A 22931-nucleotide genomic window follows, 5' to 3' on the forward strand; every position below is an offset into this window, starting at 1 on the left:
AGTTCCCCTCTTCTGCCGAATTTCATCCCCTCCTGTGCTTGGACTGATTGCAGGCAGCTCTCAGGCACGCTGCAGGCTGCTCAGATGGTCTCTGCTGAGACTAGTTGACCTTGGAAGAAACAAAACTGTGCCAACATCTTAGTTCAGCTGCAGGAATGGGCTCCCCATGTGTTGCGGGAGGAGCTTCTTCTGATTCTCCCCTGCCCTGTGATGTGGGATTTTGGACTGCTCACAGGTGATGCCACCAAGAGGGAAAATCTCTCCTCTGAGGTGGATGTAAAGGACCTGAAGGGCTGATTGTGGGCCCCTCAGGGAAGGGGAATTAAACAGCTTGATGCTGGGTCTTGTGCACAGTCTGAGCTGCCCTGCCGCATCCCTTTTCCTGGGAATGCAACTCAAATAAGGCTCCTAAAGCAGGGCTGTTGCAGGGCTGGCAGCTGGGGTCCCCCTCCAGCTGCCAGGCATGAGGGTTGGTGTCTCTGCTGGCACAGAAGAGCTTTTTGGATTAAAGGGTAAAGGGGGGAATGAAGAGCCCCTGGCCCTGTGACCCAATGGGGTGCTGCAAGTGCCTGTCCTTTGGGGGTTTGAGGTGCTGAAGCCCTGGCTGTTGTCTGATGGCCCCCCATTTCCCGTTGGGGCAGATGGCATACTGCCAGCACATTGGTGTGGAGTTCATGTTCATCAATGACCTGGAGCAGTGCCAGTGGATCCGGCAGAAGTTTGAGACCCCAGGCATCATGCAGTTCACCAATGAAGAGAAGCGCACGCTGCTGGCCAGGCTGGTCCGCTCTACCAGGTACCCTGTGGGGGGCTTCACCTTCTCCATGTCTTCCCCAGGAGGTTTGCTCCCATCCGGACTGATGCAGTCACCAGCTGAGTCACATCTTGACATCATCTGTTGCCATCAGCTTAATGAGCAGATTGACGCCAGTGAGCTGCCAGCCTGGCAGGCTCAGGTGCTGGCAAACAGCCTGCAAATGTGGATGATCCTGAAAGAAAAGGTCTAAAAATAAGGATCAAGTGCAGCACGGTGTTAGAGTGGGGGGAAATGGCCAGCTGAGCTCTGTGGGAAGACACTGAAATGACTGCTGTGTGCTGCATGGTACCAGCTTGAGCATCAGTCAGTGCTGTGGCTCCCTTCGTGCAGTTCCCATCCCTTCTCTGGTTTCTGCCCTCAACTGCAGCGCTGGCACTGATCCCTCCCTCCCTTTGCCTGCTAGGTTTGAGGAGTTCCTCCATCGGAAATGGTCTTCGGAGAAGCGTTTTGGTCTGGAGGGATGTGAAGTGCTGATCCCAGCCTTAAAGACCATTATTGATAAGTCAAGTGAGAAGGGAGTGGATTATGTGATCATGGGGATGCCCCACAGGTAACCTTGCCTCAAGCCATGGTGCTGCTTGGTGTAGGGAGGAGGTGGGGAGATACTGCCAGAGTTTGGTACTGGTGGGCACACTGGTTTCTGCCATCACCTAACTGGTCTTGGTTGGTGATGAACCTCAGCTGGAGAGCTCAGACCTTGGCTGCTCTCTGCTCATCAGAGTCTTTCGAGCTTGTTTGTAAATTCATCTGGAGAGGGGTGGTGGCTTGAGGGCAGAGCTGGAATCATCGTGGAATCCCAGCACCTGCCCACTCTGGGGCATCTCAGCAAGTGTGTAGGATGTGGTGTTGGCCAAACCATCCCTGTGTTGAGGGATCTTCAGGCTCCTTCTGGGAAGCCTCCATCTCTGGGTGACCCCACAGTCATTGCAGGAGTTGTGGGCCATGGCAGTGGGGGTTGTAGATCACTGGCAGCACTCAATGGCCATCAGCAGCAGTCTTGCTTTTGCAGGGGACGCCTGAATGTTCTTGCCAACGTGATCAGGAAAGAGCTGGAGCAGATCTTCTGCCAGTTCGACTCCAAGCTGGAGGCTGCTGATGAGGTGAGCTTCTCCCCTGCCTGCAGCGGGTTCCTGCTGCCTTCCCTGAGCAGTGCCCAAGGGCTGTGACTGGATTGTGCCACTGCTTCTGGTGTCACTCAGCGGCACTGGTGTTCCAAGGATTTCCACGTTGCAAGCACACCTGGGTGATGGGAGTCTTTGTAGAGGTGCCAGTGCTGGTCTGTCCTTGCCTGTCCTGGGGATGACGTGTGCCCTGGCTGCTGCTGGTGTCTCCAGCACAGGCTAGGCTGTTGGCAGCTCTCCAGGGCATGGAGCAGCCTTGGGGTGGATGCAGAGAGGAGCGGAAGGTGGCCAGGAGCAGAAGTTAATTTGTGCCCCTGGTCCCCATCCGGGGTTCTAAAGCATCTCCAAAAGCTCTGTCGCTGCAATAAACTCATGCTCCAAAGCTTCAGCATCATAAGCTGGGATGATTTGGATTTTGGGAAGCTGGGCTGGGCTGGCTTGATCCTGTCATGACCTTCAGTGGGATTTCAGGGTGAGAAAGCAGCAGCCTGTGGCCTCGAGGTGCCCTGACGGGGTACCTGGCAGCGTATTGGGAATGGTGCCATGGATGGTCGTGCTGCCACAGTGTGGGTAGAGCTCAGACAAGTGTCACCTGTTATTCAGGGTCTTTGCCAAACCCACCACACTTGCTTCATTCCCCGCACCTTCAGCTGTATTTAGATGGGCTGGATGCATGTAAGTTGGTGGTGGTTTGGCACCTGGAACAGGGCTTTCCTGGGTGCCAGTTCAGCTCCTGCAGTGAGTGCCTGCTGTGTTGTGACAATACCTCCAAAAAATGCCCCCCTCTTCCAGCCTTGGGGTCAGCACTCCTCTGTCTCCTTGCACATCCCAAAAGCCACTCATGCTCCTGGGGGGTGACTCTCTTCTCCCCTCCGCCAGGGCTCCGGTGACGTGAAGTACCACCTGGGAATGTACCACCGGCGGATTAACCGTGTCACTGACAGGAACATCACCCTTTCCTTGGTGGCAAATCCTTCTCATTTGGAAGCAGCTGATCCTGTTGTTCAAGGCAAGACTAAGGCAGAGCAATTTTACTGTGGGGACACGGAGGGGAAGAAGGTGAGTGCTGCTCAGATGCATGTAGGGAATGGATTTTGATGGAGACAGGCTGGTGGAAAAGTGAAGTAACTTGTCTGCTCTTTGTTTGATGTGCCCCTTCCTCTCCTGTCACCCTGACTTTGCTTCCCCATCCTTCTCCTCTGTCTTTGGAGATAACTTTGGGAGGGGCTTGCCCACTCCTAGGCTCCCATTGCTGCTTTCTTCATCTCTGAACTGACTTAAGCCGGGCTGTGTGCACAGCAAATGCACAACCCCTTATTGGAAGACAGGGACACGAGGAGCACTCCAAGGCAGTCCAAGCACCACACCTTGGAGGGCTTGGCAGCAGGATCTCAATGTGACTAGAGATAACCATTCCTGGGACTGGGAAAGCTGGAGCTGGCAACAGGAGGCAGCTCTCCACACCCCAGTGGGAAGGGACTGTGGGGAGCTGTTTGCTGTGTGATTCATTGCAGACCTGTCTCCAACCCCAAGAAGTGGAAGAGTGAGATCCAAAGTGCTTCCCTCCCTCCTACACCCCAAGGGCTGGATGTAAATAGACAGATCTTGTCCTCGCCTGGCAGGCGGTGTCCTCAGCCAGCCCTGGGATGGTGACAAAATAACGTCAGTGGCTCTGAAGCTCCTGGGCCTGCTCCTGCCCATGGGGCTTCTGGGCTGAAAGTGTGAGGGAACAGGGCTTTCTTCTCTTCTTCCCCCAGTGAGAAAAAAGCTTTGCTTTGCAATGTGTGTATCTGGGAATGGGACTTGCTGCCCAGCTGGGACATACCAGGTGGTGTTTTGCTGTCTTCTCAGGGTGCCCCAAGGGTGCTGCCCTTGCTGGGGTGGGGCTGGTGTCCACAGCCTCTGCCCAGTGGTGTGTCAGCCATGGGTGACTCCATTCCCATCCCCGGGGAAAGAATTGGATGTGTTGATGAGCTGCTCCATGTCCTTTCCAGGATGCTGAAAGCTCATGGGGAGGAGAGCTGGGCCCCTTTCTGGTTGGTGTCCTGCTTGCTGTCCCTGATGACTGCTGTGGCTTCCCCTCTCCCAGGTGATGTCCATCCTCCTGCATGGAGATGCTGCATTTGCAGGGCAGGGCATTGTGTACGAGACGTTTCACCTGAGCGACCTTCCCTCCTACACCACCCACGGCACTGTCCATGTTGTGGTCAACAACCAGGTGAGGAGCAAATCCCCTGTGCCTGTGGGCCTCTGGCAGAGCTGTCTCTGCAGGCTCTGGGCCAGGGAGTAGCTGGAACCGGCAGCAGCTGTTTTCCTGCCAGTGGTCCTGGCAGGAGCCCTAACCTGCGGTCAGCAGAGGGTACTTCTCACCCAGCTGCTCAACGGCAGCAGCTTTTGAGCCCAGTCTGGTGCAGAGGTGATAGAAACTAATGCTCAGTGTGCGAGGTCTGACAGGGCTGATCCTGTCTGCCACCACGGAAACTGAAGGCATTTTGCTGGTACCAGCCTGTCCCCACAGGTGTAACAGGTACCAGGATGTGCCACTGTGTCCAGACACAGGAGACAGGCAGGTTGTGCATCCACAGCCCAGCTGCAGCAGCTGAGCTGCCCTTGGAGCTGTGTGGACAGTTTCCTGGGCCAGCAAAGCGCAGCTGCCTCACGCCAAGCCAGCCGTGACATCAGTGTCCAAAGAAGGAGCTGCTGAACAAAGCCGTGTCCCAAATCCCGTTGGTAACACTGTGCTCATCCTGTTTCCCCTCACCTGCTACAGATTGGCTTCACAACAGACCCGCGGATGGCCCGCTCCTCCCCGTACCCGACCGACGTAGCCCGTGTGGTCAACGCGCCCATCTTCCATGTCAATGCAGACGACCCTGAAGCCGTTGTCTATGTGTGCAATGTGGCAGCAGAATGGCGAAGCACCTTCCACAAGGACGTGGTGGTGGATTTGGTAAGGAATGTGGCACAAGTCCCTGAAGCTGGGGTGTGCGCGAGTCCCTCCTGGGCTGTTTGGGACCCTCCCTCATATATGATCCAGGTAGCTCCCGAGTGCATTTGGCCACAGGCAGCTGTATTCAAGGGCTCTTTCCTTTCCTGGCAGGTTTGTTACAGGCGCAATGGGCACAATGAGATGGATGAGCCCATGTTCACGCAACCCCTGATGTACAAACAGATCCGGAAACAGAAGCCAGTGTTGCAGAAATACGCAGAGCTGCTGATTTCCCAGGGGGTGGTAAATCAGCCGGAGTACGAGGTACCATCTGTGGGGCCTGAAAGGAAAGCTGTAGGTGGCATCTCCACGGGAAACTACTTAGGTGGTTCAGACCTGGGTGTGAACCATGTGCAGGGCCCACCTGGGCCCACAGGAAACATGGCTTGTGCTTTGTAACCTAAAGGTGGCAGAGCTGTGCTGGGGCTGGGCGTGCGCTGCAGACCTGGCAGTGATGGAGTTCGGAGCCAAGGCTCATCCTTCAACTGTGCCAGCTCTGAAAAGTGCAGGAACATCTAGTTCAAGGATTGCCTGTGATCAGTGTGGAACAGGCCATGCGGCTCTGGGCCACTGCAGCACAGGCACGTCCCAGCGTTCAGGATTGCTGTGGCCACAGATATCTGGGGCAGGTCCTGTCCCGGTTCTGCTGCTTGTGCAGCTTGCGACGCAGACGCTCCACCAGCCCTGCTTGCCCTGGCACCACCTTTCAGCATCAGTAGGGTTGAAAACAAGATGTCAGCTCTGAGCGTAGCAGAGCTGTCCCTTGGGGTACAGGGGTCCCAGCTGTGGCTGTGCTCTCTGAAGCTGAACTGCACAGCTCTGGACTCCCCTGCTGTGGGGACCACCTCTGCCCTCCAGCACCCTTGCAAGCTTACACCGAGGTCCTCAGGCTTAACGCCCTTGTTTGGAAATCCCCCGTTAATGTTTTTCTGCCTCCTGGTTCTGCCTTTCAGGAGGAAATTGCCAAGTACGATAAGATTTGTGAGGAGGCTCATGCCAGATCCAAGGATGAGAAAATCTTGCACATCAAGCATTGGCTGGACTCACCTTGGCCGGGTAAGGCACTAGCAGTGATTTGGAGGCCATAGCAAAGCACCTGACCTCTCTAGAGCCATGGCAGAGATTTTCTAGTAAACCACCCCAGAGGGGAGGTTGGTGGTGCTCTCCCCGTTCCTGGTGTCCCCACCTTTGCTTGAAGGGTGTCTGTGACGTGAGGTCTTCCCATGGATCTGACACATCTCCTGCACCATGATGTCTCTCCTCCGACAGGTTTCTTCACTTTGGATGGGCAGCCCCGGAGCATGACCTGCCCTTCCACTGGCCTCAATGAAGAGGACCTGACACACATTGGTCAAGTGGCCAGCTCAGTGCCGGTGGAGGATTTCACTATCCATGGAGGTAGGAGCTTGTGGAAGCTGTACCAGACAGGGCATTTGTTCCGGAGAGATGTGAGATAGGGCTGGGATGTGGCTTGGAAGGAAGGAATGTATTGGATTGCTTCAATATGTGTGGGCAGCAGGTCAAGGGTGGGGATCCTTCCCCTCTACGCTGCACTCCTGAGACCCTGCCTGGACCACATGTCCAGCTCTGGGGGCCCCAGAACAAGCAAAACCTCGACCTGTTAGAGCAGGTCCAGAGGATGCCTTGAGAATGATACCAGTGCTGGAGCCCCTCTGCGGGAACTCCAAGAGAGCTGAGAGTGTCTAGCTGGGAGGAAAGAAGGCTCCAGGGAGACCTGAGAGACCCTTCCAGTGCTGAAAGGAGCTTCCAGAGAGGTGGAGAGGCACTTTGCACCAGGGCATGGAGTGACAGGACAAGGGAGAATGGCTTCCCACTGCCAGAGGGCAGCGTTAGATGGGATATTGGGAAGGAATACTTCCCTGTGAGAGTGGTGAGGCCCTGGCACAGGTTTCCCAGAGAAGTTGTGGCTGGAAGTGTTCAAGGCCAGGTTGGACAGGGCTTGGAGCAACCTGGTCTAGTGGAAGATGTCCCTTCTAGTGGAAGAAACCTCTGTGGCAGGGGTTGGGCTGGATGATCTTTAGGGTTCCTTCTCACCCAGACTCCTGAGTCTATGAGAACTTGTTCACGAGAGAGGTGTGGGTAAGGGAAGTGAACCAAGGAATAGCTCTTCTTTGGAGCTGATCTTTCCCTGCAGTCCTTATTCCTCATCCGTGGTTCATCCCTCCAGCAGAGGTGAATCCATTCTTCTGCCCATGCCACTTGCAGTCTGTCAGTCCGTGGGCTGGTTGTGGAACAAACCTGGTGTCACTGGAGCTCTGTCCCATGCTGGCTATGAAACGGCTCCTGTCCCAGCAGGTTTGAGCCGTATTCTGAAAACCCGTGGGGAGATGGTGAAGAACCGGACGGTCGACTGGGCCCTGGCAGAGTACATGGCATTTGGCTCCCTGCTCAAAGAGGGCATCCACATCCGCCTGAGTGGCCAGGACGTTGAGAGGGGGACATTTAGGTAAAGCCCTGCTTTTGGAGGCTTTAAAGGCAATTCCAGCCCTTCTGGAAGGGATCCACAGGCTAATGATGAAGTAACTCTTCTCCCTTCTCCAGCCATCGCCACCATGTCCTGCATGATCAGAATGTGGACAAGAGGACCTGTATCCCCATGAACCACCTCTGGCCCAACCAGGCTCCGTACACTGTCTGCAACAGCTCCCTGTCAGAGTACGGTGTCTTGGGTGAGTGAGTGGGTCTGTGCTCACTGCCCAGGGTCAGGCTGCTCTGGAAGGGTAACCCAACCCTCTCACTGCTCTTCCATTTCTCAGGATTTGAGCTGGGCTTCGCCATGGCCAGTCCCAACGCCCTGGTGCTTTGGGAAGCCCAGTTCGGGGATTTCCACAACACTGCTCAGTGCATCATCGACCAGTTCATCTGTCCTGGGCAGGCCAAGTGGGTCAGGCAGAATGGCATTGTGCTGCTGCTTCCCCATGGCATGGAGGGCATGGTAAGGACTCCCCTGCTCACTCTGGAGGCAGAGCCCTGGACAGCAGTGGCATGGACAGAGCACTGCTCATGACATGGCAGTGCCTGATGTCAGGTTCTCATGCCTGACTTGGCCCGCAATGACCATCCCCCTGCTTGGTCCTTGTAGGGTCCCGAGCACTCCTCTGCCCGTCCAGAGCGATTCCTGCAGATGTGCAATGATGATCCGGATGTCTTCCCTGTGAGTGGTGGCCCCTGTTTGTGGTGCTCAGCCTGGCCCTCCTGTGCCCTGGATTGGGCTGGGTGGAGGGCAGCAACACCCGTGTGGGCTTAGCACAGTGGGATAGCAGGAGGCATGGGATGCCTTGGGCTCACGTGCCAGGAGGGTTCGGGGAAAGGGCCTACCTCTGGTGCCCCGGCTGCACTTCCACCAAACCTGGGGCTGCGGAATAGTCTGAGGTAGAGGTGGCCCTGAAAGTGGCATGAGAGGGTATTGCTGGCCACCCCGATGGCCAGACCAAGGTGGAGGGCACAGCCCTGGAGCCTCTCCCAGGTCTCTCTGAGTCTCTGTGTGCTCTGGAGAGGGAGGGAAGGGAAGGAAGGAAGAAGGAAGGAAGGAAAGGGAGGGAGGGAGGGAGGGAGGGCTGGGGACCACTCCTTTCCCTGCTGCTGGAGCCACGAGGCCAAGAGGTACCATGTGTTTCGTGAAATCCCCTCACCCTTGCTGGCCGAGACAGAAGCTGGATGACTTCGATGTGCGTCAGCTCTATGAGTGCAACTGGATCGTCGTGAACTGCTCCACTCCAGCCAACTTCTTCCATGTCCTCCGGCGCCAGATCCTCCTGCCTTTCCGCAAACCGGTCAGTACCAGCAGCTCCGTGCTCAGCTTGGTGCCCAGGCAGGGCGCTGTGTCCTGGCAGACTGGGATGGGGCTGGGGGCTGCTCGTTCGTGCACCTCAAACACAGGCAGTAGGCCTCTGCCTGGCTAAGGACTTCATGGTGCTCAGGACTGGCTTGGCACTCGATGTGCAGCTGCTGGCTCATGTGGGCTGCAGGGGCTGTGATCCCTTCCCAAACTCGGTGGGGAGGTCAGGGCTGTTGGAGCCAACAGACACTGATACATAACCTAATTCAGCCACTTTCAGTCAGCTACAGCCATGGGACAGGCAGGTCCCTGGTAGCCCCTCTGCCTCTTCCCCAGGGGACACCCTGACTGGGAGGGTTGGTGCTGTCAAGAATGGGTGCCCAATCTGGCAGAGTACTGCAGCTGAGTGAGAAGCAAATCTCTGGCAGCTGCTCCCTTGCCCAGGCAGGACTGGGGGGAAGGGGGCGGGGGCAGGCAGGTGGCTGCTCCAGCAGTGGTTTGCAGGGGTGGTGTTTCTGGCAGGGCTGACCACCTTGCTCTGCCTCTTACCCCCACTCCAGCTGATAATCTTCACTCCAAAGTCACTGCTGCGCCACCCTGAAGCCCGCTCCAGCTTCGACGACATGCTGCCAGGTACAAGTAGCACAGAGCAGCCTGCGTTCCCCCCACGCCACTTTGCAGGGTGAAGGGCAGGAGCCTGTGGCCTTGGGTAAAGTCTGCCTGGCAGAAGCCTCCCCATGCTGGAGAGTGGCTGAGTGAGGCCAGGGCCATCTCCTTGGCACATGGGAGCCCCCCATCATCAGGGCCGAGCCTGGCACCCTCGGGAAACTTGGCTCAGTGGAGCTTCCTCCATTGGCAGCCACTTGCTGCTGGGATTTGGCAGCCCCAAGTGGCATGTGATGGTTTGTAGTGGGAGTTGCACCTGTACCCAGGTCAGCTGACTCAGCCTCAGAGGCCTGACTCTGCCGCTCGGGGTCCCGGAAGGGGCTGGCCGGGGATGTGGGTGCAGTGGCTGCTGGCACAGTGCTGTGAACTGCTGTGGCTCAGGGTGCCGTTCTCTTCCTTGGCAGGCACCCACTTCCTCCGTGTCATCCCTGACAGTGGCCCTGCAGCCCAGAACCCTGAGCAGGTGAAGCGGGTGCTGTTCTGCACCGGCAAGGTGTACTACGACCTGACCCGTGAACGCAAGGCCCGGCAGATGGAGGCTGATGTGGCCATCACCAGGGTGGAGCAGGTGAGCAGGGTCCTGCCACTGCCATGCCTGTGGGCTGGGGGTTCTGCAGCCCCTGAGATGCTGCCCTGTGTCCCCTGTGGTGCTGCCCCATATACCCTGTGACAGCACTCTGTGTCCCCCGCAGCTCTCCCCATTCCCCTTCGACCTCCTCCAGCGGGAAGCCCAGAAATACCCAGCTGCTGAGCTGGTGTGGTGCCAGGAGGAGCACAAGAACCAGGGCTACTATGACTATGTCAAACCCCGGCTCCGCACCACCATCAACCGTGCCAAGCCTGTCTGGTAAGGATGCAGGGGGTGGCTGTGAGGCTGGGAGGGAGTTTGTCGGTACAGACCCTTCTCACGGCCCACCTTCTCCCCGGCAGGTATGCAGGGCGGGAGCCAGCAGCTGCCCCTGCCACCGGCAATAAGAAAACTCACCTGACAGAGCTGCAGCGGCTCCTCGACATGGCCTTCAACCTCGATGCCTTCAAGGACCTGGCCTGAGCGCTGGCGCGGCGCAGCATGCTCCTCCGTCTGTCTGTCCGTCTCTGTCCTTCGCCCGCCTTCCCCCCTCAACTACAGACCTTGTCAACCCCACACTGGTGCCTGGAGTCCTTGTCTGCCTCGTATCAGGGCGGCGCTGGTGGGTCTGGGGCCTGCCTGCTGCCTTGGTGGGTGAGACCCATAGCTGCCCAGACCCCTGGATGGACTGGTCCCCAAGACTCTTCTATGGGGGTGTCCAGGGCAATGAGTCAGGTTCCTCCCAGCTCCTCCCAGTCTTGGACTTGCTCCTGCGCAGCCACTGCCTGCCTCTCTTGGAGGAGGGAGATAGGGCGTCTGCATGCCCTGAGGGCCCAGACAGGTGTGAGAGTGCTGTGCCCGTCTCAGTTTTACCTGTCCTTGGGGAGCACCTTTTTCCCCTCTGAGTCTGCACTATCCCCCAGCTCTGAGCCCCCGCAGGGTCAGTGCTGGTGCTGGGTGGCATGTCCTCTCGTGGGAGACCCTGGGTGGGAGTCGGGGGAGGTGGTCCCCCGGATGGGGCTCAATGTTGGCGTCTGCAGAGCCCACCGCGTCCTCCCGTGGGAGGTCCTTGGGGGGTGGGGGCGACGGGGGCAGCGCCAGCTGGGACTCGCTGTCGGTATCCCCAGAACCCACCACGGCCTTTCGGTGCGCCGCAGGTCCTTCAGCTGCAGGAGGAAGGTCGGGGGTACGGTACGCGTGCCCCAACCCCGCGCGTACCCGTGGCTGTGCTGTCACACACCGGCTCGCACATCGTGTCACCGCCCTCTCCGTGCGGCGCGCGTGGGTCCGCGTCCCTGCGCGCAACCCGTTCACACGCGCACACACGTGCACGGTGCCACGTGCCCGCGCGTCTCGCGGTCCCGCCGCCGCGAGAGCAGCGCCCGTCGTGCTGCCCCACGCGTGTTGCCCCCGGCGCCCCGCACACGGGGGCCCGCACTCCTCTGCTGCCGCCACCCGCGCTCCCCGCCGCCGCCCAGACCCTTCTTCGGCGCTCGGCTACCCGCGCCTGGCGGGGCGGGGGCGGGGCCTGCATACTGATGAGCGCGCGGCCCCATTGTGCGCGGCGGCGGCCCGGCCTCGCCCCCGGCCCCGCCCCCCGCGGAGCTGCGGCCGCGCGCGGCTGAAGATCCCGCGCAGCCTCCGCGCAGCCGCGCGCGCCCCGCGCCGCCAGGGCCATCTTGGGCCGCCGCCGCGGTGAGAGCGGGAGCGCCGGGCGGGGGGACGGGGGGGAGGACGGGCGGGGCTGGCGGTGCCCCCGCGGGCCACCCCCCGCCGCGCCGGGGGCGGTGGGGGCGGTTGCTATGGCAATGGGGGGGAGGGGGAGGCCCGGCCCCGGGGCCTGTCCCTGCGGTGCCGCCGGGGAAGGAGCGGAGGGGGCTGTCACCGCCGGCGAGGGGCGCCGGGGGCCGGTGGCTCCGTGGTGGCGGCTCCGGGGAGCCGGGAGCCGCGGGTGTTCCCCCCGCTTCGTGTCTTTCCTCGCGGCGACCCCGTCTCCGCCGCCCTCCCGCGACGCCGGGAGGAACCGAAAGCGCCGGTGACCCCGCGGGCCCCCGCTGCCGGGCCCGGCTGGAAATACCCCGGGCAGCGGGGTGCAATGCCGGGCGGGGGGCCGCGTCCCTTCCCCGGGAAGTCCCCGTGGTTGCTCCCGCCCGCAGGCGCGGGGGAAGCCCCCGGCGCCCGCCGCCCCGGGGGGGGTCTGAGGCCGCGGTGGCCGGCGCGGGGGGGCGGCCCGGAGCGGGGGCGGCGCGTGCCGTCCGGCGCCCGGTGCCAGCCGCGGGCCGGACGCCAAGTCCCGGCCGCGGAGGCTGGGGGGGGTCGCGAAGCCTACGGGCTGTCCCCCCCCCCCCCCCCCCGCCCCGGCCTCTCCGGGGGCGGCCGCCCCTCACCGGCCGCTCCACTGCTTCCCGCAGCCCCAGTGACAGACGGTGCCGCCGTCCCGCAGTGCCCGCCGCGGCCTTGGAAGACCCAGCCCACACCCGCTGATGAGCTCCATGAACCCCATGAAACCCTCGCTGCCGCCTGCGCCCCACGGGTGGGCGCCGGGGCAGCGTCCCTCCATCCACCCATGCATTCATTGCCCCATCCATCCATCCGTCCATCCATCTGTCCATCCATCCCCGTCCATCTCTCCATCCCTTCCATTCTTCATCTCTCCATTTCCTCAATCCCTCCATCCCCCAGTCCCCTTTCTCTCTCCATCCCTCTGTCCTTCATCTTCATTAATTTGTTTTTCTTTCTAGTGATGGTTCATTTGCATACGAGGCTGTTCCTTGGCAACCAAGCACCAATCAGCCGCCGGGATCCCTCTCCGTGGTAACCACTGTCTGGGGTGTCAGCAACCCCTCCCAGAGCCAGGTACCAGCAGCACCCCCGCCCCAGGGACCCCCCGCACCTGGATGCCACTGCCCCTGCCTGACCCGCTGCCTCCCACTGCACCCCCCAGGTTTTTGGCAGCCCCATGGGCCCTGGGGGGAGCAGCTCCAGCACCCCACTGCTGCCTGGCATGGCAGGCACCAGCTCGGGCATGAGCTCACCACCATTCCTGCCACAGCAGCCTTTCGCCGAGGGGGCGCCAGGGAAGGGGTATGTGCAGCCAAGTGTCTATGGCCGCAACGCCTACCCCAGTGGGCCGGGCTTCGCTGCCAGGTAAGGCCAGCCCTGTCCCTCATGGCCTGGCATGTGCCCTGCTGCAGGGCCACTGCATGTCCCTTCCTGGTTCTCTGTTCTCCAGCTACAATGGTGGCCCAAGTGGCCCTGGAGGGATGGGGCTCCCCTCGCACGCCAGCCGGGCCACTGCTGACTTCACCCAGGCAGCAGCTGCTGCTGCTGTGGCCGCGGCTGCTGCCACAGCCACGGCCACAGCCACGGCAACGGTGGCAGCACTGCAGGAGAAACAGAGCCAGGAGCTGAGCCAGTACAGCGCGGTAAGAACCTGGCTGTGGCAGAACTGGGGAGCTGACAGCTGCCCCCACCCTGCCGTGACTTCTCTCTCTTTGTTGCTGCAGATGGGCACAGGGCAGTCTTTCAGCAGCCAGTTCCTGCCCCATGCCGGGCCCCGTGGCCCCAACAGCATGAGCCCGGCTGGCATGGCAGGTGTTGTGGCCCCCTCTGGCGTCTCCCCCGTGAGCATGAGCCCAGTGCGGGCGCCCGGGACTGGCCCCCTCTATGGCGGGCAGCGAGTGCCTCAGCACACCTACCCTGGCCCCCCCCCCCCGAGCCAGCAGCTGCCCCGCCAGAGCCTCAAGCGGGCGTACTCCAATGAGGTGAGTGCTCTGTTGGTGAAGGCTATGATATATGGGGACCCCCTTTCCCACTGGTGCTGACTCCCTGGCCCCACAGGGGTACCCAGCACAGCAGTACCTCCAGGGCGGGCAGTACGCTGCAGCTGGTGCCCAGTATGCCCCCAGCGCCCCCCAGTCCTCCGGTCCGTCCCCCTCATACCCTGGCCACAGGCTGCAGCAGAGCATGGGCCAGTACCTCTCGGCTTCAGGCAGTGCTGGACCCTATTACAAGGTATCACAGGGGGAATGGTGGGCAAGGGGTGGAGGTCCGGGTGTCTGCCATCCCACGGTGCCAGCCCCTGGAGACCCTCCTCCTCCCATAGCCAGCTGACCAGTTCAATGGGCAGAGTGCCAGCTTCAGCACCTACAGCCAAGCAGCCATCAATGGGGTGAGTCTGGCAGCGGGTGGGGTGGGGGCTGTGCTGGCCTGGCTGGACACTGAGGGTGCATGGTGCCTCTACAGCCAGGCCGGTCGCTGCCGGGGTATCCCAGCTCGCCGCTGGCCGGGAACCCCACACCACCCATGACGCCAGGCAGCGGCATCCCCGCCTATGCGTCCCCTGGTCAGGATGTCAAGTCACCCTTCCTGGCAGACATGAAGCCCAGCGTTGCCCCCCTGCACCCATCCCCTTCGGGTAGGTGTCCGTGGTGCGGGTGAGGGGGGCACTTCACAGAGATCACCCCCATGCCCCAGCAGCCTGGGGTGGGCCTTGCATCTGGCAGGCCTGTGGCCTTTGCCCCTTTAAATGGAGGATGTTGGGGGGTGGGGGGGGAGTGTGCTTCAGAGAAGAGAGCGGGGCCACTGCCAGGGTTTGGGGGCTGATGGAGGCAGGGGGTGGGGCTTCCTGTGAGGGGGGACAGAGTACTGGGAGGGGCTTGTTGAAAGGGTGTGGCCTCAGGGAGAGGGGCTTTATCAGGAGTGGTGGTTTTGGTGGGGGGCTTCTTCTTTTAGGGTGGGACCATCTGGATTGGGAGGGGCTGGGACAGGGTGTGGTTTCCTAGAGCGAGCGGGAGGAATCTTCGGTGGGATGGGCTTCTTCCATAGGGGTGGGAGGGGGGTGGCCCCCAGGGGTGGGGCCACTTTGGGCGGGAGGAGCTTCCTCCATGGGGCTGCGGTTTCCGGGGTGGGCAGGGCCGCTTAGTGGAGGTTGGGCTTCCTGCGAGGTGGATCCTTGTGCAGTGGGCGGGGCGCGGCTGGGGCATGGCGTGGGTGCGGCTGGGGCCCGGGGGGAAGGTGTCGGTTTCCCTTGATGGCGGCATCCCGCAGGGCCGGCCCCCGGCGAGGAGTTGCGACTGACCTTCCCGGTGCGGGACGGCGTGGTGTTGGAGCCCTTCCGCCTGCAGCACAACCTGGCTGTTAGCAACCACGTCTTCCAGCTCCGTGACTCTGTCTACAAGACCCTCATGATGAGGTGGGGGCTCTGGGGCACCTTGTGTAGTGTCACACAGTGCTGCTCGGGGGTGCTGTACGGCACCATGTGGTGCGGTGGGGGGCTGTGCTGGGCAGCACAGCTGGGCACTGCATGGTGCTGTGTGCCACGGGGTTACGTGGCCTGGTATAGCTTGGCATGGTGCTGTCCTGCATCACGGTGCGAGGTGTGGCCTGGCACAGCTGTACTTGCCATGGTTCAGCGTGGTGTCATGGTGTTCGGCATGTTGTGATGCAGCGTGGTGGTTTGGGGCATGGCAGAGCATGGTGGGACGTTGTGTGGCCTGGCACAGGACTATGCGGTGGTACTTTTGGCGTTTGTCACAGTGCTGTATGACAGTGTAATATGGAGTGGTTTAGCGCTGCATGGTTCTGCATGGCTTGGAGCAGCATGGTGTGGTAACACGTGGTGCGGTGGCTCGAGTGCGGGCACACCCCCTGCCCACACCCTGCCTGCCCCCAGGCCTGACCTGGAGCTGCAGTTCAAGTGCTACCACCACGAGGACCGGCAGATGAACACCAACTGGCCGGCCTCCGTGCAGGTGAGCGTCAATGCCACGCCGCTCACCATTGAACGTGGTGACAACAAGACCTCCCACAAGCCGCTCTACCTGAAGCACGTCTGCCAGCCCGGCAGAAACACTATCCAGATCACTGTCACCGCCTGCTGCTGTGTGAGTCACCGGGGGAGTACCAGCAGAGGGAGGGTGGTGGCTGGGGCCACAGCTCAGCCCCCCCATCTCTCCGCAGTCCCACCTGTTCGTCCTGCAGCTGGTGCATCGGCCCTCGGTGCGCTCGGTGCTGCAGGGGCTCATCAAGAAGCGCCTGCTCCCCGCTGAGCACTGCATCACCAAAAGTGAGCGCCTGGGTCCTGGGGGTTGGGAGGATGCACCATAGCAGGGGGGCCACAGCAGGATGGGGGTGATGGTGCACTGTTGCCCAGGTGCCACCATGGTGCCACTCCCATCCCAGTGTCCTGGCTCTGACCCTTGGTGCCTCTTGCCCCCACCTTTCCAGTCAAGCGCAACTTCAGCAGTGGGACCATCCCGGGGACACCAGGGCCCAATGGTGAGGACGGTGTGGAGCAGACGGCCATCAAGGTGTCCCTCAAGTGCCCTATCACCTTCCGGAGGATCCAGCTTCCAGCCAGGGGTCATGACTGCCGGCACATACAGGTAGGGATGGTGACGACAGGGTGCTGGGGGTATCCCCCACCCAATATCCTGCCCCCCTCCATCTCAGCTGCTGCTCTCCCCCACAGTGCTTCGACCTGGAGTCATACCTGCAGCTCAACTGCGAGAGGGGGACATGGCGGTGTCCTGTCTGCAAGTGAGTGGGGGCCCGCAATGGGGCCACGCCCTGGTGTCCCTGCCTGCAGGGCAGGGGTGTGTGTTTCACTGCCTGTGGGGGATATGTTTCCTGCCCTGAGAGAGAGGTAGTTCTCGCCTTGGGGGTAGGTTCCTGTCTGGTGGGGGTTCCTTTATCTCACCCTGCCCTCACCCTGCCTGCAGTAAGACGGCCCTGCTGGAGGGGCTGGAGGTGGACCAGTACATGCTGGGCATCCTGATCTACATCCAGAAGTAAGTGCCTTCACTTCAGCTGTCTGTCCATCCATGCTTGGTCCTGTGCCACCCCTGGGGAGCTGTGCAGCCAGTGCCCCCAACCTCACCTCCCCTGCCCTCCTGCTGCCCCCAGTTCGGAGCATGAGGAGATCACCATCGACCCGACCTGCAGCTGGAAACCTGTCCCAATCAAACCTGATGTCCACATCAAGGAGGAGCCGGAGGGGCCAGCGCTGAAGCGGTGCCGGACACTCAGTCCTGCACACATGGTGCTGCCCAACATCATGGAGATGATCGCGGCCCTGGGGCCTGGCTCTGTGCCCTTCCCGGCATTGTCACAACCTCCAGCAGGGGCTGCCTCCGACTACAGCACCCCGGGTACGGGGGGACCCATGGGGGACAGGACTGAATCCCATTCCTCTGTGTGTGTCCCCCAATTGCCCCATTTCCTCTCACAGGTTCCAGCTTTCTGGGACCTGGGGGCTTCCCGGAGCCTTTCACCGCCCCTGGCGTCCCTGGCACCTCAACGCTGAGTGACTTCACACCAGGCCCCCCCTCCATCTCCTACCAGCCCAACATCCCAGGCAGCCTTCTGGCCCCTGAGAAGCCTCCTGTGCCCCCTCTGCCCACACAGGTCAGCTGGGCTATGGGTGGAGGGGCTTCCCCAAAGCCCCCGTGTTTCACTGGGGGGTCCCAGGGGAGGGAGGGTCTCACAGCTCTTTCCCCCCGCTCCCCAGCTTCCCCCGCCAGGACGAATGGAGCCGTCCCACCCCGCAGTGCAGACGGGGCTGCACAACACTCCCTCGGGCAGCCAGCCGGCCCCCACGCTGCACTCCCGGAGCGCAGTGGCACGGCAACCCCTGGGACCCCCGGCCCACACTGCTGACCTCGTCTTCCCCCCTGCACCCAGCATGGCCACGGCGGGTGATGGTTCGGAGCCTACCCTCGACGTGAGTACTCAGGGGGGTGGACAAGGGTCCTGCTGCTGGCTTGGGATGCCAGCTGCTGCTGGGGGGTGGGCATAAGCTGCGGGGAGCCAATCATCACACACTGCTGCCCCCAGCTCCTGCCCGAGCTGACGAATCCTGACGAGCTGCTCTCCTACCTGGGGCCCCCTGACCTCCCCAGCAGCAGCAACGATGACCTCCTCTCCCTCTTCGAGAATAACTGAGCCATCCTTGCCCCCCCACCCCCACCCCGGGGGCTGGGGGGCAGCACTGTGTGCCCCTGCCCGCTGCAGAGCTGGGACCCCCCCACTGCGGGGGCTTTCTCAAAGGGCTGCGATGGGACAGAGGGGCTGAGCCCTCCCAGAAGCACAAGGCTGTACATAGTGTAGAAACACTACTGCTCCCCTGAGACTCCCCGTATTTAAAGGCAAGTGCATCACTGCAGGGCTGCCCGTGCCCCCCATCAATGTGCAAATGCTGCTGCCCCTTGTACCGCACGGGTCTGGTGTGGGGTGCAGAGCTCAGCTCCCTCTGCCCCCCCGCCGAGTTGCCCTGTACGTCCCCGATGGCTATTAAAGGATCCTTCTGCAGGGTCATGTGTGTCCCCCGATCTTTTGTCATCCCGCTGTGGGGCTGGCCCCGCGACCCCTCTCCGGGCAAGCAGGGGAGATCCTGGGTTGGCGGGGGGATCCAGCCCTCTCTCCGGGCAGAGGGGGGAGGGTGTGTCCCGAGTAGCGAGGAAATCCTGCCCCATTCCCGAGCAGCGACGGCCCGGCCGGGCGGTGAACCGGGCCTGTGGCGTCAATCATTAACCGGGGCCGGCCGGGCGGTGCTGCAGTCCGACGGCGGAGGAGGGGAATCGGGTGTTTCCCCACGTCTGGCGGTAAGCTGCCAGAGCTGGGCCGGAGCTCCGGCAGTTCCAAGCCCCACAAGCCCTGGTGCCGCCGCATCCCCGCCGCCCCCCCTCCCCGGGAACCACCCCGCACGGCGGCCCGGCGCCGCACCCCCCTCCCCTCAGCTGCCGGTCCTGCGCCCGCCCCATCCTGCCTCTCCTCACTCTCCGCACAGCGCATGCGCGCCGCGCCCTGCCCAGCGCCGGACCGCGGCCCCCGCCCCGCCCGCGCTTTTTTTCCCCCCTTCCCCCTCTTTCAAACGCGGCGCCGTCGATTGGTTGGCTGCCCTGCCACTCCGCCACTTCGCCAGCGGCCGTTGGCCAGCGCTGCGGAGGAGGCGGGCCCTCCTCTACCCTATATAAGGGGCGGCGGGGCGCTGCGCTCCTTCTGCTGCGCCGCGCCCGCCGCACGGAGGAGCGTCTGCTGCCCTGCTCGTGTCTCGCTATGGCAAACCCCGTCGTCTTCTTCGACATCGCCGCCAATGGCGAGCCCCTGGGTCGCGTCACCTTCGAGGTGGGCGCGGGAGGCGACTGGGGAGGGGTGGGGGGCGCCGTTGCCATTTCCTTGCCGGGCGCGCGGGGCCGGTGGGGGGCCAGCAGGCGCCGCGCGTGCGCGGCGGGGGCGCGTCGGTGTGGCTGCGGGGCTGCGGCGCCCCTGGGCCGGCGGGGCGAACAAAGGGCCCCACCGGCCCCTCAGCGTCGCGCTCGGGTAGCTTGAGGAGCGGCGGCGGCGCGATGCTGGCCCGGGGCGCGCCATCGCCCACGGGAGTCAGTCCACACCTGGTACCGCTGGCGCCCCGTTAGCGCTGGCCTCCGCTGGCCTCGCCGCCACGGTGTTCCCGCCGCGCCTCCGCTCCGCTCCGCCCCGGGGCCGGTGGGGGCGCGGCAGTTCCCCCCACTGCGGGTCGCGGCCGTGGCTGCCTCGCCGCCATTTTATCGCAGGGCCCCCGGAGCATCGGGATGAGCCGTGTCGAACTCCCGGGCCATGCTGCCCGCATCTGGGGATGCCGGCGGAGAGTGCCGGCAACCCGATCGCCGCGGGATTGTCGCTGGAGGGCAAAGCATTTGTCACCCCGCCCGGGGCGCGGGGCATCCCTGGCACGGCTGGGCCGGCTCCGGGCGCCGCGGCTGCTGCAGATTCGGGGCCGCGCTCCCGCTCGGGTGGCGCATCCAGCCCAAAATCCTCCTGAAGCGTTGGGAGGCGGCGCGCGCGCCCCGCCCAAGAAGGCTTCAGGCATATTAATGTTTAATTTAATCTAGGCCAGCGGAACGAACGCTTCTTTGCCCCGCTGGTGAGCCGCAGCTGTTAGTTCGGAGCTTCCAAATAGCGGTGTAAGGCAGGGAGGGGTCTAGAGCTGCTGGCACGGCCGAGAAGCTGCCACCTGGAGGGTGGTCCTTGGGCTCCGAGCAGCGCCTGGGGGGATTCCCGCAGTCTGGGGGCGGCCTCGTGGTGTGGGGGGCAGTGGCCAGTCACCAGCCCAGACTGACAAATGTCTTTCCTGTCTTCACAGCTGTTTGCAGACAAGGTCCCGAAGACAGCAGGTTGGTAAAGCAACTTTGGCTCCACTGCAGCTGCACCAAGCCCTAGTACTGTCCTGAATGCTCGACAAATAAAAGCTTTTAATGGTGTGGTTTTATTTCCTTTGCAGAAAACTTCCGTGCTCTGAGCACTGGTGAGAAGGGATTTGGCTACAAGGGGTCCTGCTTTCACAGAATCATTCCTGGGTTCATGTGCCAGGTGCGTGGTGCTCCTGCTGCAGTGGGTAGGTGGGTGGGTGAGGCGATCTGGCACTCGTGGGTTTTGGAATTGAATGCTGGCAGATTAAGGGTGGGAGGTTGGTTCTGCCTCTTGCCTGCATCCAGTTCCAGAGCGTTTTCTTGCACCTATGACCTGAAATGCTTCCTTTTCACAGGGTGGTGACTTCACGCGTCACAATGGCACTGGAGGCAAATCCATCTATGGGGAGAAGTTCCCTGATGAGAACTTCATCCTGAAGCACACGGGCCCTGGTATCCTGTCAATGGCCAATGCTGGCCCCAACACGAATGGCTCCCAGTTCTTCATCTGCACTGCTAAGACCGAGTGGTGAGTCATGGGCTATGGGAGGAGAACCTTGGGGATCTCCAGCTGGGAGATGTCCTCTGTTGGGGGACATTGGGGACCAGCTGTGACTGGTGCTTCTCCGGCAGGTTGGATGGCAAGCACGTCGTCTTCGGCCGCGTCAAGGAGGGGATGAATGTGGTGGAGGCCATGGAGCGCTGTGGCTCCAAAGATGGCAAAACGAGCAAGAAGATCACCATCACTGACTGCGGGCAGCTCTCGTAAACCCTTCTCTCACCACTGACCATTCCTTGGGCAGCCTGGGCATCACACCCCGCTGCAGCTCACCCGCTCCCGCCCCACTCCTGATGTACTGCTGCGTTTCTACTGGGTCACGGTCCCACTGGGCCGCAGTTATCTTCGAGTCTAAATAAAACGAGTTAAACTACATACACCATAGCAGTTCCCTTCTGTACCTCAGCTGGGGAGGGCAGGGTCTGGGGCTGGTGGGGGAGGAAAAAGGAGGTGTTGAGGGGACAGGAGGGATCCCTGCCAGTGGGGTGGTTACACTGGGTCCCCAGTAGGACCCAGAGTGCACAAATTCAGCTGGTCTTGGCACTGAGCATGGGGGTCCTCAGTGCTTCAGCTGGGGAAGGGTTCTGTTCCTCTACCTGCTGCCCTGCGCTTGTGGGGCTGCAGCAAGTATGGGAGGTGCAGTGACACCCACCTTGGGGTGCCTTGGTGGGTGTGTTTCAACAGGTGGCATTTGGCAGAGCTGGTTGTGGGCTGTCCTGCGAAGAGGATCCCAGTTATGTTGCAGTAAGGGAGAGTTCCAGTCTGTGACCTTCCTGTTAAGGCAACCCAGTTTGGAGGTGGTTCTCTGTGATGGGGATCCCAGTGGTCCCTGTTGGGGGGTGGTGGTCCCGGCTTGGGGGTGCCCAGCTCTGCTCAAATTCCAGGTTTGCTACAGTTCCAGTTGTCAATGGGGTGATTGGTGTGCCCAGTTCAAGGCTGGGTGCCCATCTCCAGGGTGATTCCAGTGCTTCCAGTTTGAGGGTGCCTGGGTGGGAGTAAACTTCAGGACCCTGTGGATCCAGCAAGGCAAGGTCTGACCCCCTGCCCCCTTTTGCGGTGCACTCGCAGTACCTGGAGGGCTCTAAACTCCCATCTGCTGCACCTGGAGCTGCATCACCGCAGCCCAGCCATGGGCTCTGCCTTGGCCGAGCCCCTGGTGTCAGTGAGGTGACCCCAGTGCTGGCGGTGCGTCACGCAGGGTCTGAGGGGAAGATGAAGCCAGCAGCAGCTTCTGCCCCGTCCCCCGCTGTCTGGGAGCCGCCAGGGCCGGGTGGCAGCGGAGGGGCATCCTGGCCCCGGACTGCAGAGTAGAGGAGGTGCAAGGGGGGGGCCTTTCGGTGACGCAGCAAGACAAGGTGGTGGAAATTTTTCTTCGAGGCACCGAGGCAGCACGGGGGAAGCTTTTCTGTGATGCACCAGGCAAACCTGCCCTGCTCCCCGTGGGGTCTGGGGGGCCATCCCTCCACGGCCCCGTGCCCAGTGCCCCTCCAGCTCATGCCTCAGCCTCGCGGTGCTCTGGGCCCTTGGCCGCCCTTGGGGCCTGGGCACCCCTTGAGAACTTTCCACCCAGGCTGGCCTGGAGCGCAGGGAAAGCTCCCCACAGCTCCTGCTCCCCACTGGCATCTCCCTCACACTGGCAGCCCCCACAGGGGAGGACACCCACCTGTTGAGCCACTACACTTCTCCACACCTGGCACAGACCTCTGGCGCAGTCATGCCAGTGCTCCCTGGGAAGGGACATATGAATGTCATGGAGCTTTGCCTCCCCAGCAGCAAGACTCTTGGACCTCTGGCCCATAGCAGCAAGTCACGGCCATTGGATCCACATCCAGGCCCAGTTCTTCTACTCTTGCATTTTCGTCATGAGAGGAACAGCTCTCCTTTGAATGGAGACTGTAGCTGCAGCTCTGAAGGGAAAGAATATTGAGCAGCAGCATTAAATACACGAAAACCTGAGACTGGGACAAAGTGATGCAAAATGCCCAGAAACTGAAGTTGTTTGGCCAAGGTCATAGTATGGGCTTCAGCTTGAGCAGAGGTAAACACAGAGCACTGCCTCCTCCTCAGGCTTGGGACCCTCCTCAGCCTGCCTGGCCCCCAGTCTCATCCTCATATCAGCGTGCCCAGGAGCAGTATTTCATGCCCACACACACTGCTACCATCACTCCCAGTATATGCATCCCCCACCTCACTCAAGAACTGGTGAGTTCCTGGGTTTGCTGCCTTACAACCCTGACGACTGT

The 22931-nt window shown here is 61.8% G+C and overlaps 3 protein-coding genes across 6 annotated transcripts in view; all 3 read left to right on the top strand.

Moving 5' to 3' along the window:
* Window positions 1-10536, top strand: part of OGDH (oxoglutarate dehydrogenase) — a 30951-nt gene extending 20415 nt beyond the window's left edge. The window contains exons 6-23 of the mRNA XM_082298334.1: window positions 642-796; window positions 1221-1367; window positions 1827-1917; window positions 2818-2997; window positions 4028-4156; window positions 4709-4888; window positions 5039-5191; window positions 5881-5983; window positions 6197-6325; window positions 7244-7394; window positions 7490-7617; window positions 7705-7883; window positions 8031-8102; window positions 8599-8721; window positions 9287-9359; window positions 9797-9960; window positions 10085-10239; window positions 10323-10536. Coding sequence (XP_082154460.1) covers window positions 642-796; window positions 1221-1367; window positions 1827-1917; window positions 2818-2997; window positions 4028-4156; window positions 4709-4888; window positions 5039-5191; window positions 5881-5983; window positions 6197-6325; window positions 7244-7394; window positions 7490-7617; window positions 7705-7883; window positions 8031-8102; window positions 8599-8721; window positions 9287-9359; window positions 9797-9960; window positions 10085-10239; window positions 10323-10443 — 2433 coding nt within the window. The 3' untranslated portion in view covers window positions 10444-10536. The remainder of the gene's footprint in view (window positions 1-641; window positions 797-1220; window positions 1368-1826; window positions 1918-2817; window positions 2998-4027; window positions 4157-4708; window positions 4889-5038; window positions 5192-5880; window positions 5984-6196; window positions 6326-7243; window positions 7395-7489; window positions 7618-7704; window positions 7884-8030; window positions 8103-8598; window positions 8722-9286; window positions 9360-9796; window positions 9961-10084; window positions 10240-10322) is intronic.
* Window positions 10537-11592: 1056 nt separating this feature from the next.
* ZMIZ2 (zinc finger MIZ-type containing 2) lies at window positions 11593-18240 on the top strand. Of its 4 annotated transcripts, XM_082298402.1 has the most exons (19): window positions 11593-11655; window positions 12372-12493; window positions 12702-12816; window positions 12905-13107; window positions 13193-13385; window positions 13467-13724; window positions 13801-13974; window positions 14066-14131; window positions 14206-14377; window positions 15010-15154; window positions 15635-15845; window positions 15922-16027; window positions 16189-16346; window positions 16433-16500; window positions 16683-16751; window positions 16867-17111; window positions 17192-17367; window positions 17471-17683; window positions 17797-18240. In XM_082298402.1, the coding sequence occupies exons 2-19, from the start codon at window positions 12444-12446 to the stop codon at window positions 17902-17904; spliced, it is 2730 nt and encodes a 909-aa protein (XP_082154528.1). In that variant the 5' UTR covers window positions 11593-11655; window positions 12372-12443; the 3' UTR covers window positions 17905-18240. The 4 variants fall into 4 exon arrangements, 3 of the variants coding, with proteins under 3 accessions (XP_082154528.1, XP_082154529.1, XP_082154530.1); XR_014227136.1 differs by lacking the exon at window positions 17797-18240 and having other exon boundaries at window positions 17227-17367; window positions 17471-17606; XM_082298403.1 differs by lacking the exon at window positions 13801-13974.
* Window positions 18241-18973: 733 nt separating this feature from the next.
* PPIA (peptidylprolyl isomerase A) lies at window positions 18974-21065 on the top strand. The gene is made up of 5 exons (XM_082298137.1): window positions 18974-19086; window positions 20084-20114; window positions 20222-20310; window positions 20486-20658; window positions 20763-21065. The coding sequence occupies exons 1-5, from the start codon at window positions 19018-19020 to the stop codon at window positions 20896-20898; spliced, it is 498 nt and encodes a 165-aa protein (XP_082154263.1). The 5' UTR covers window positions 18974-19017; the 3' UTR covers window positions 20899-21065.
* The last annotated feature ends 1866 nt before the right edge of the window (window positions 21066-22931 follow it).

This window comes from Coloeus monedula (assembly GCF_965178545.1).
Source record: "Coloeus monedula genome assembly, chromosome: 28".
Taxonomy (NCBI): domain Eukaryota; kingdom Metazoa; phylum Chordata; class Aves; order Passeriformes; family Corvidae; genus Coloeus; species Coloeus monedula.

What these genes read in the sequence shown, in the direction of transcription:
- ZMIZ2 (XM_082298402.1), top strand. Translation starts at nt 12,444, where the DNA reads ATGAGCTCCATGAACCCCATGAAACCCTCGCTGCCGCCTGCGCCCCAC. An exon ending in GCAACCCCTCCCAGAGCCAG is followed by an intron (nt 12,817 to 12,904) that starts GTACCAGCAGCA and finishes TGCACCCCCCAG; the next exon opens with GTTTTTGGCAGCCCCATGGG. An exon ending in TACAAGACCCTCATGATGAG is followed by an intron (nt 15,155 to 15,634) that starts GTGGGGGCTCTG and finishes GCCTGCCCCCAG; the next exon opens with GCCTGACCTGGAGCTGCAGT.
- PPIA (XM_082298137.1), top strand. Translation starts at nt 19,018, where the DNA reads ATGGCAAACCCCGTCGTCTTCTTCGACATCGCCGCCAATGGCGAGCCC. An exon ending in TGGGTCGCGTCACCTTCGAG is followed by an intron (nt 19,087 to 20,083) that starts GTGGGCGCGGGA and finishes CTGTCTTCACAG; the next exon opens with CTGTTTGCAGACAAGGTCCC. An exon ending in TGCACTGCTAAGACCGAGTG is followed by an intron (nt 20,659 to 20,762) that starts GTGAGTCATGGG and finishes CTTCTCCGGCAG; the next exon opens with GTTGGATGGCAAGCACGTCG.